The sequence below is a fragment of the Entamoeba invadens genome (genome assembly GCF_000330505.1).
Source record: "Entamoeba invadens IP1 unplaced genomic scaffold scaff_1105074726053, whole genome shotgun sequence".
NCBI lineage: Eukaryota > Evosea > Mastigamoebida > Endamoebidae > Entamoeba > Entamoeba invadens.
Genome location: NW_004443681.1, coordinates 151008 through 161421, shown reverse-complemented (window position 1 = coordinate 161421; position 10414 = coordinate 151008). Strand labels below are relative to the sequence as shown.

General features: G+C 25.6%; 1 protein-coding gene across 1 annotated transcript; it reads right to left on the bottom strand.

The window, feature by feature from the left end:
* Window positions 1–6570: 6570 nt before the first annotated feature.
* On the bottom strand, window positions 6571–7020 carry EIN_322140 (hypothetical protein; the record flags this gene model as incomplete). The annotated part of the gene is made up of 1 exon (XM_004260474.1): window positions 6571–7020. One exon carries the CDS (start codon window positions 7018–7020, stop codon window positions 6571–6573), a length of 450 nt encoding a protein of 149 aa, XP_004260522.1.
* Between the last annotated feature and the right edge of the window lie 3394 nt (window positions 7021–10414).

Sequence of the window (10414 nt, the reverse complement as noted above, 5' to 3'; positions counted from 1 at the left end):
CACCCACAAAGTCAAATCCAAAGAAAGAGTTCAATTTGGTGATATTTGTCTGGGATTGCTTAATTGTTTATTACAAGCACTCTCAGTTCGATTCACTCTTCCAACCAAAAAAACTCAAGCCAAGCCAAATAGAGCTCAACGTAGCAACAAATGAAACTACCATTGGCATTAACACATTTGATGACTTTGTTAAACTTTGAGACTCCTTTCGAAACGAGAATTTTTTGCTTGCCGTCCGCACTTGTTTGTTGCCTGTCTTCAAAAGGGTGAAATCTGAAATATCCGAGGATCTCAGATTGGAAATTGTTCAATTCAATCAGTGGATGGACTCCCACACAATGCAAATGACCAAATTAAAAAACAGAGACGAAGAAATCAATAAAGAACAATTGATGAGACTTCAAAAGGCTACAAAATCGGTGAAGCTTTCCAAAGAAGCCAAAGACATTCTTTAAAAACTTGACTCACAACAAAACATTGGGTTGTTAAATGAAAAGAAACAAAATGTTGTGAGGATTGTTAGAGAAATGCAAAAATCGAGGCAAATTAGGCATTGCCAATTGAATGACAATTTCGTTCCATGTCAAAATACTACAACATTAATGGTGCTCTTGCGAATTTCTAAATCTGAAAGATCTCATTTCCCGCTTATAATGGATCTTTCCAAACGTGTAGAGGCAGTAAATGTGACTTCTTCAACATTTGAATGTTCATTTTCACGTTTGAAGCATATAGAAAAGGCGAATATAAAGTCAGAAACAAATAGTCAAATGTATGTTGTTAATAATATCATAAAGAAGTGTGATTTTTGATTTGTGTGTTTTGGTTACTAATATTCTATTGTTGTTTCTTACACTTAAAAACAATATTGATAAATATAATTCGGGTTTTGTTATAAGATATATTAATGTCGAAATGTTTTGTTATACGACATATTAATGTTTATATTATTTCAGAAGAGTAGAACAGATAAAAAAATACAAAATTGCCAATTTACATTATTTAAAAGTGAAAAATGGCAATCAAATTTGTCTATTACTAATAATTAATAAATGTTCTTTTTTAATAATGGCAAAATAAAACAAATTCAATTTGACAAAAAAAACAAAACCAAGTTACATATAAATCTTAATTGTTTTAAATAAAAACATTTTATATATTAAATTATTTAAAATGAATAAATAATTATTTTATTTGGAATTTGCTGAAATTTTGAGAAAGGATGAATTAAACAAAAACCCCAAGAAAAACAATAAGAAAGTATTTGAGCAGGGCAAAAAACTACCAAACATCAAATAAAGACTTGGTTAGATGTGAAGAAAGATGGAGGAAAACACCAACACAACATAATGCACTCTTGTTATGTGAAATGTTTTATGATAATTTGAGGAGTTAATCATAGTAAATTTTAACTTTTGTAATGAAATGGTTTGTGTTGTTCTTGAAAATGAAAAAGAAATAACAAATTAATACCATCAGAATGAAATCAGAATAACAACAAGAATTATTACGTTTTATATCAGATTGAACCCGACATGATGATTAATTGTGATAGTTTACAATTAGTGATAAAGAAAGTGTGTCGAATTGAAGTGAAGAAATATTTATAAGCAGACATTAAACCAGACAACTTCTTTGTGTTTTCACTTGATTAAAATGCAAAGGAGTAAAGCTAAGATAACAACCGTTGGCAGTACAATAAATGTGAATGTATTGCTGGCACATTCGTATATAAAAATGGTGTGTTGGTTCGCACCTTCCCAGAATAGTCGAACTAAGGTGCGAGAGTCGTTATAACAATTTCTCATTTGATGTGATGCTTTTTGAACATTTGAAATAACATGATATAAACGACAAAGACATCTTTGGGTCCGATGGGAAATCAAGTCAGCTGTGAATGTTCGAACCAACCTAAAACGGTAAAAAAACACAAATTATCAATATATAGCCTTTGCATTAAGGTGTCTGGCTCAAACAAATGCCCAATGGATAATTAGGCAAGTTTTTCGAAGAGTTTACGAGCTTAATACATGAATTCACTTAAAGTAAAACATTAATTCTCCGAATTGCTTTTTTTATTATTATAAATAACACTAATATAATGATAATATATATCATTTAATATTTTTTTTATCATTGAAGATTAGTGTTAATGCTTATATTATTGTTGTATGTTAATGTTATTATTGCTAGTCATTTGATTGGTCAAATTGACTTTTTTTCAGTTTAATTTGTCATTATTTCAGAGCTTTTTGAGGCAAATTTACTACACTTTTGGGTTATTAATTGAAATTCCCGAAATATTGCTATTCATTAATATGTTATATATTTTATATTCATTTTATCATTTTTTTTCTGTTTGACTACCAAACAATAGGCTGGTTGAACCAATTTTAAGTAAAAAATAACTGTTTGATTACAAGTACTTTTATTGTGAATCTTTGGGATGTTTCGTGTTTTTTTTCACCAGTAACTTACTGCTGAAAAGAGCAAACACAAAATAATACTTTTTCAAAACCCTATTTTAAAAAAAAGATTCTGATTTATTTATATTTTGTCCCTGACCCAAAAGCACTTATTTGGATAAACTATTAAAGGAAAAATCCTCAAAAGTTTTGGGCCTTTTTTAAAATTTAAAAAACCATGGTTGGAACATGTTATCCCAACCTTATTTGCCAAAAAACACATGGACAGCATCAATATTCGGTTCCTAATATCAAAAATAATTGTTTAATTGTTTTTTTTTGCTTTTTAATAACATTATTTCATTTATTATATTTTAGAAAACATTACCAATTGTGATAACTTTTAACAAAAAATATTTATTAGTTAAATAACCACATTTAACAGCAAATAATTACAACATCTTAGATGTATTTAAAAATGAATCTTAAATCATGATTAGACAAAAAACTATACTTAAACCAAAAAATTTTGCCGAAAATGTTGTAAATACGTTTCACTAATTTACAAATTTTTTTAACGAAAAAAAGAAAAAAGGGTTTGCCAATGACCATTATCATGTGTCACACAGTGACGGGTTTAATATTTATAAAATTAAAAAATGAATTGTATAAAAATATAAACATCAAAATATAAAATTCATTAAAAACACTAAAATGTATTTAAAATCAATTTATATTTATATTATTAATAATAGTACAATTATTTCAGAAAAATAATATAAAAAATAATTTATTATTAAAGAAATTAATAACCAATTCCAATTAAATAGTAAAATTATATTCAATATAAACCTAGAATTAAATAAAATTATTAATGAACTATATTAAAAGCAATAAAATAGAATATGAATGTTCATTAAACTTTATATATATTTATTTAATCAAATTAAATGTTATAAAAATAACATATTTAACTATAATAATAAATTAAAATGATAAATAATGATTTTAAACTTGTTGATTTTTAAATTAATATTATTCTGTCAAATGACAAATATAACGATTTATATTATTTTATATGAATCAATTTTTGTTATTAAATCTTTTGGAATATGTTTTTAAGATATTAATTAATTATTAATTATTAATTATTAATTAAGAGAAGTACATCAACAATTAAGATTTATAGGTATTTAATTTAGTTATAATTTATTATTATATTATTATACAAAATTTCAAATAGTTATAATTTAACCCACCATAAGTACAAATCAATTACACACAAAAATATATTATTGATTATTAATTAAATCATTGTTTTAAACAATAATTATGGGTATTTTAATTAATATCATTACAAATAATAAACAATATATAAATAATAAAAAAATATATTTTATTTTATTTGAACAAACATAAAATATATTTTCCACTTACTTTTGTGTAACTTTGGTTTGTATGTTATTTTTTAACTTTAATCACTTTATGTTTGAAACGTGTGACCGTCGTGTCTTGCCTCAAGCATGGTTTCTTTCATATTATTTTTATAGACCAATTTTAGTATCGAAAAACTCCTTTCAACACTACAACTTGTCACCGCCATTGCATCTAATCGTGAAACCATGTTGAATAGTGAAGGAAAGGTGGCTACAACTTCGGATGGCATTTTTTAAATATGTTGCTGAGTGTAAGTACAATAATTGGACATCGATCTTCAGTCTCATTAATAATTTTTGTGTACCATGCTCTTGCATGGTATGTGCTTTTTTGTTTAAGGATTTTTGTTTAATAAGTAATTAATGAGTGACTTTTGTTTATTTTTTTTTATTAAAAATGATACTTTTTGTACTATTTTTTCGATTTTTTTCGGGAAATATATGGTTATTTTTAATATTTTTTTATATTTTTGTTTTTAATCAAATTATTTTTAAAAAATAGCAACTTTTTTACATATGTTTTATATTCCTTGTTTATCACAACCACAATTTGTTTATCGAGATTGTCTATCCACACTACCAAATTTGTTTGTTCAGGATCAAGTAGTTGGACCATCTAAAACTGTTGAAATACAAGAAAAAACAAATTTATCACAATTTGATACTACAGTTCGAGTCAACATAACAACAATATTAAGCACACGTGGTACTTATTTGCCTGTTGTTGATGATTGTGTGTATTATAAAGACGGAGCTTCACATGATGTTTTTAAATGCAGCTGTTATTCCAATGGCTGTAAAGTTAAAATCCGCTTTGTTGAGTCAACTAAAATTGGGAACGAAACTCAATTTCTTTCTTACATAATGGTTAACAATTATACTCACAACCATCACACTGGCTCTCATTTACAAAAAGTTCAAGCTATTCAAGAAATTACTAAAAGAGCATTCGAACAAAGTCCATTGGTTCCACCATCGGTTGGAATGGCTGGGTACGACTATACGAAATATCAAGGTAGGCTTTCAAGTAGTAAAAAACTATACCGAAAAAAACGAAAGCAGTTCCACGATTTAACGGGTTTACTTAAAGAAAATGATCATTATAACGAGCTCATGTTATTTACAAATTATACAATTGCTATTTTTGGTAATAAAGAAAAACTTGTTAATTTTCAAATATTACACAATTTTTAATGGATGGAACATTCAAAGCTTCACCGGAACCATATTATCAAAGTTATACAATACATGGTATACTAAATAATGGTGAATGTTTTCGACTTTTTCATTGTTTATTAGTGGATAAAAAAATGGAAACGTACGAAATGTTAATTGAAACTATAATGAAACTTGCTAGTGATTTGGGATATATAATGTTTGGAAAAGGAACTATAACAATGGTAGATTTTGAATATTCTGTTATAAAAGCACTCGAGTCAAAAACTAGCACAACCGTCAAGGGTTGTTTGTTTCATTTTGGTCAATGTATATGGAGGTTTTGTTGTATGAATGGAATGAAGAATAGATTGAACAACGACATTGAATTTATTGAAGCTATTAATCAATTGAAATCACTCGTTTTTTTAAAAGAAAATGAAATCGAAAAGCAGTTTATTAATAAGTATAACGTTATTAAATTAAGTGATGACAATCATTTAAAAATTGTTTATGAATACTTTAACAACAATTGGATATTTGGATTGTTCAAACCAAATTTGTGGTGCCAATACAATCAAAACCTTAGGACTAACAACAATGCGGAAAGCTATCATTCTGCTTTTATAAAAAGGACAATGAAAACAAAGCCAACACAATGGATGTGGATTGAATGTGTCAATCAGGTATAAACAGAAGAAAAACAGAGATACCAAACAATGATTAATGGAAATTTAACAAGAAAAAACAAAAAATATTCAATTCACAACAAAAAGATTAAAAATATCACTAACAATTATTATTCAAATGTGTGCTCAATCGAACAATTTTCAACAAGTATCTCAAGAGTTCTCAGCGATTTCAAGGATGAAAACAAATATGGATTAGATGATTATTTGAAAGAAGCTTGTTCTAACATTTATGAAAATGTTGAAAATAATAGTAATTCAGTCGAAGTTGTCCAATATGAAAAAACATTTATTCAAACTAATAAGTGTGAAGATGAAATAAATGATGCGAAAACGGATAAAACTTGTTCTGATAAAATAAAAACGACAATACATAAAAAAGAATAAAAAGTGAATTATCAAAAATAATGAAACGGATCAATCGTTCAAAGGTAACTAAACATTTAGAAGTGTGAGTGAATTTTTGGTGTTGTTTATGTTTTATTAGTATTTTAATAACTTACATTTTTTTATTTAAAACATAAATGAAATATCGGTAAATAAGTTGTAATACAAGTCTTAAACACGTTATAATTTTTCAAATTAAATTAAAATGATAATTATAAACTTCATTAATATTTAATGTAACTTTAATACGTATCTTATGAATATAACATTTTTCTATTATATACTAACACTAATACAATTTAACAACGATAAATTGTTTATAATTTTACACAAACATGCAATGGGATTATATTTCATTTCTCAATTTTTAACATTTAAGCCGTTAAAATTAATATTGACATCATAAACAACAAAATTTATTTTTTTATATTTTGAATAGATTAAACAAAAATCACAACTGTTTTAATTAAACAAAAGTACATTAAACAAAAAATATGCTCATCCTCTTGCATTGACTCTTTCTTTTAAAAGATAAATGAACGTGTTTTTCGATATCTCAGTGTCATCATTCGGATTTTGTATATCAACGTCCAAAATTGTAGCATTGTCGAAATGGCCATAATTAACACAATTAGCGACATGTTTACGATCTTCTAAAGTCATTTTTACAGGTACAGCTTTTGTAGCTTCGCTTTGATTTTCTTTTTTAATTAGTTCGATTATATCTTTGTTGTTTTGACGCCATTTCTTCATTCTTTCCACTTCTTCTTTTAACATTGGTGGCAATTTCCATTTGTCACATTTTGTTAAGTCTTCGGGAAGTGTGTACAAATCAATTTCTATCCTTAAACACTTTTTAGTAGCCATTTCATACAAAATATCGAAGTCTTTTTCCGTTTTTATTTGAATATCTGTTTCTTCTAAAAATCCAAGGTCGATCGATTCCATTTTTTGAAAGGAGTGAACAAATCTCAATGAAAGATTGTTTACCACATGTGTGATTAGTTCCAAACATGCTTTTCTACAATTGTTGATATCATCAGGTTTAGTAAATTCTCTGATAAACGGAAGAGATGTAAAATATAAATTGAATGGTTCTTCAATTTTAGTTTTTATTTGAATAATTTCTTTGATAAATAAACACACTCTTTTATATGAAATAACATAAAGAACGTCTTTATTTTGCAACCATTTGTTTATAAACCAAACTTTAGTCATTAACATATAAATAAAAAACAAATAACCAACAAAAACAGAATTTTGTAAAGAAGCAGTCCCAATTCTGTTTGTTTGAATAACATTTTTTTTCTTTTTGTGTTTTTTGTAAGTTTGTTTCTATATTAATGTCAATGAAATAGTTATTCAAAAATTTTTTGTATTCATCAAAATTTTCAAATATTGTATTTGTAATATTTTTAGTAAGAGACCATCTGGTATCCGACCATCCACACATTTGTGTCAGATAATTATTAAAATCAGTTTGAAATATATAATCGCTCCATGTCTTTCTCATTTTTTTCTGATGTCAAACTTTTAAGAAATTTTTTGGAAAGAAAAGCTTCGTTACAATTAAATGCACATTCCAAACCTCGATTAAGACCATGTGCATAACAATACATAGTTCTGAATTTTGTTTTAAGAAGTGAAGACATGAATTTAATCAATTTTCCTGCACAACCACCAACTCTTGAAACCATAGTGCTTGAACCATCAGTAACAAAAGCAACAAGTTTCGAAATAGACATTTTTGATTTAAAAAGAAAGGTTTTAACCCAGTTTGACCAATTTACAGCGTCCGTTTTACCGAAAAAATTTCCAATTTTTATTTTTAATTCTTTTATTTTTAGATCAGGTGTTAAAAATCGTCCAAAAAGAGAGAATGTCTCTTTGCCCTTGAACCGGCTTGAATCTGTAAAAATGCTATAATATAAACATTCATTTGATGCATTTTCAACTTCTTTGAGATTCCGAAGAGATAAAAATTCCATCATTTTTAGAATCGATTTTGCGTTTATGTTAAAGTTTAATACATCTTTCTCGACTCCACAAAGTAAAATAACAATCTGAATAAATTCGACAATTTTGGTAATTCCAGATGTCGACAAATTAATTGTTGTTGCATATAACATTAACAAAACATAAACATATTCACTGCGTTCATCGACCATTGTTTTATTTTTGGGTTTTAAGTATTTATTTCGAATTTGATTGTTGATTTTTTCTGTTATAAATTCAGTCTTATTTTGCGTAGAATTATCAGCTTCTTGCAAAAAAGAATTAATCAAATCCATTTTCTCAATTCTTGCTGCCATTAAAGGAGTTATATTAGTTTGTTTTACATTAAAATTGGTTGTTTGGGATTGTGGTATTTGAACAGTTTGTTCAGGTGTACAACCCCTTTCACTTTGTTCTCTTAAAAAGAAAATTTCTTCTGAGATATCTTCCGTGCTTTCCATTAAACTTGAATTTAAAACGTCTTCATACGGCTTTTCTAGATCGATTTGTTCACTTGTTGTTGAAAATTCTATACTTTCATTGTCACTATTAATTTCACTTTCTATATAATCACACTCCATTATACGGGGTGCTTTTTCCTCAATGGGTTGTTGTTCATCTACACTTTCTGAAAAACTTGATTTTTCTGACATTAATGTGTTGTTATTCATAAACAAATCAACAATTGTTCTTTTTAATACTGGTGCTTTTTCTTTTAAAACCTCGACATTTATTTTACTTGTTATTTTATTAAGTTCCATTTCTAAAATATTGTTTTTTGTTCCAATTATATTTTGGAACGACTTATAATGCCCACTCTGAATATCAAGAATAGATAAATACAACATAATGTCACTTTCGTTTTCATATATACATTTTAAAGCTTTCATATCGATTTTTCCTTGTTTTTTTTATAAATCATTGTGTTTATTTGAAAAGTGTTGTTTATGTTCTTTATAACACCTGTTACACAAAGGACAATAAAAAGCATCCACAAGTTCACTATCGCTTATACCCGGAATGTAAGGTCTAAACATAATTTCTGAACAAAAACATATTTGTCTTTTGTTAACTTTCATTTAATTATTAATCAGATTTTATATTAATGAGTTTGTTATAAATATAATATTTTATGTACGTTTTTTATTATTTTACTGGAATTATAAAATATATATAGTAACTTACTGATATTTATTATTTATTAACTAATAAAATAATAAAAATATTTTGTTTTTTTTGTTGTTTCTTATAAATTGAATTAAAAGTTAATTTAAAAATATTGAACACAAAATAGTTATAATTAAACTATATTTATATTTTTGAATGATATATCACATTATTTTTTTACTATATTATTTATTTAAAATCTTTTTAAAAAGTAATTAAAAGTTTCAAAAACTTCATCAATATTACATAATTTAAAATTCATTTTATATTTTTTTATTTTTAAAAAATGGCATTTGGATCCTATTATTACCAATTTAATTATTTTATTTTTAAAAATCGATAAAACAAAAGTTTGAATAAATTGTCGGTGTTTTGTGTAGAAAAAATACATTTTTGGGAATATGCCCTTTTGAAAAAGACTGAAATGTCTAATCATGCTTAAATGTTGTTTTTTTTGAAAAATAAAAAAATTTAAAAAACAAAAATATTTTGTTTTTATTTAATTTTCGGCATAAAAAATAATTCTTTTACAAGTTTGTTGAATTATTGGTTTTTTGAAAACTAACTGGTTTGAAATTCCCTGTTTAACAAAATTTATGTGTACTACATAACACTTTTTTAAATAAAGTATTTTCTTAAAAAATGGTAATTATTTTCAAAATAAAATCTTTTAAAATTATCTAAATGTTTTAATACACAACAAAACAATAATAAATTATTTATTTAAATTCTTCATGATTGAATTATTACGATTTCACATTTTTGTCGGTCTAAAAAGGTTGTTTGGGCATTTTTAAAACATAAAAACTTAAATATTTCTTATTTAAGTTTTTAAATTGTTTAAAACACTCCAAAAACATTATTCCACATTTTTACATGGTTTTTAATTATTTTCCTAATTCTTATTATTTTCACTTGTTTGATGTAAATAATTGCCAAATGGACATCGTTTTTAGATAGACTTTAAAACAAAAACGACAATTTTATCAAAAATTGGTTATTGATTTTTCGAACTTTTGTATTGTCATTCAAATTATATATTAATAATTTAAATATAATAAATTTTAAGGTTACGACTCAAAACATGAATATATATTCGTCTTGAAAGGTAAAACTTCCCAAGAGCAGTACCTTTCAAAAAAATGGAATTTTTAAACTGAAACTAAAAATAAAGTTTTCT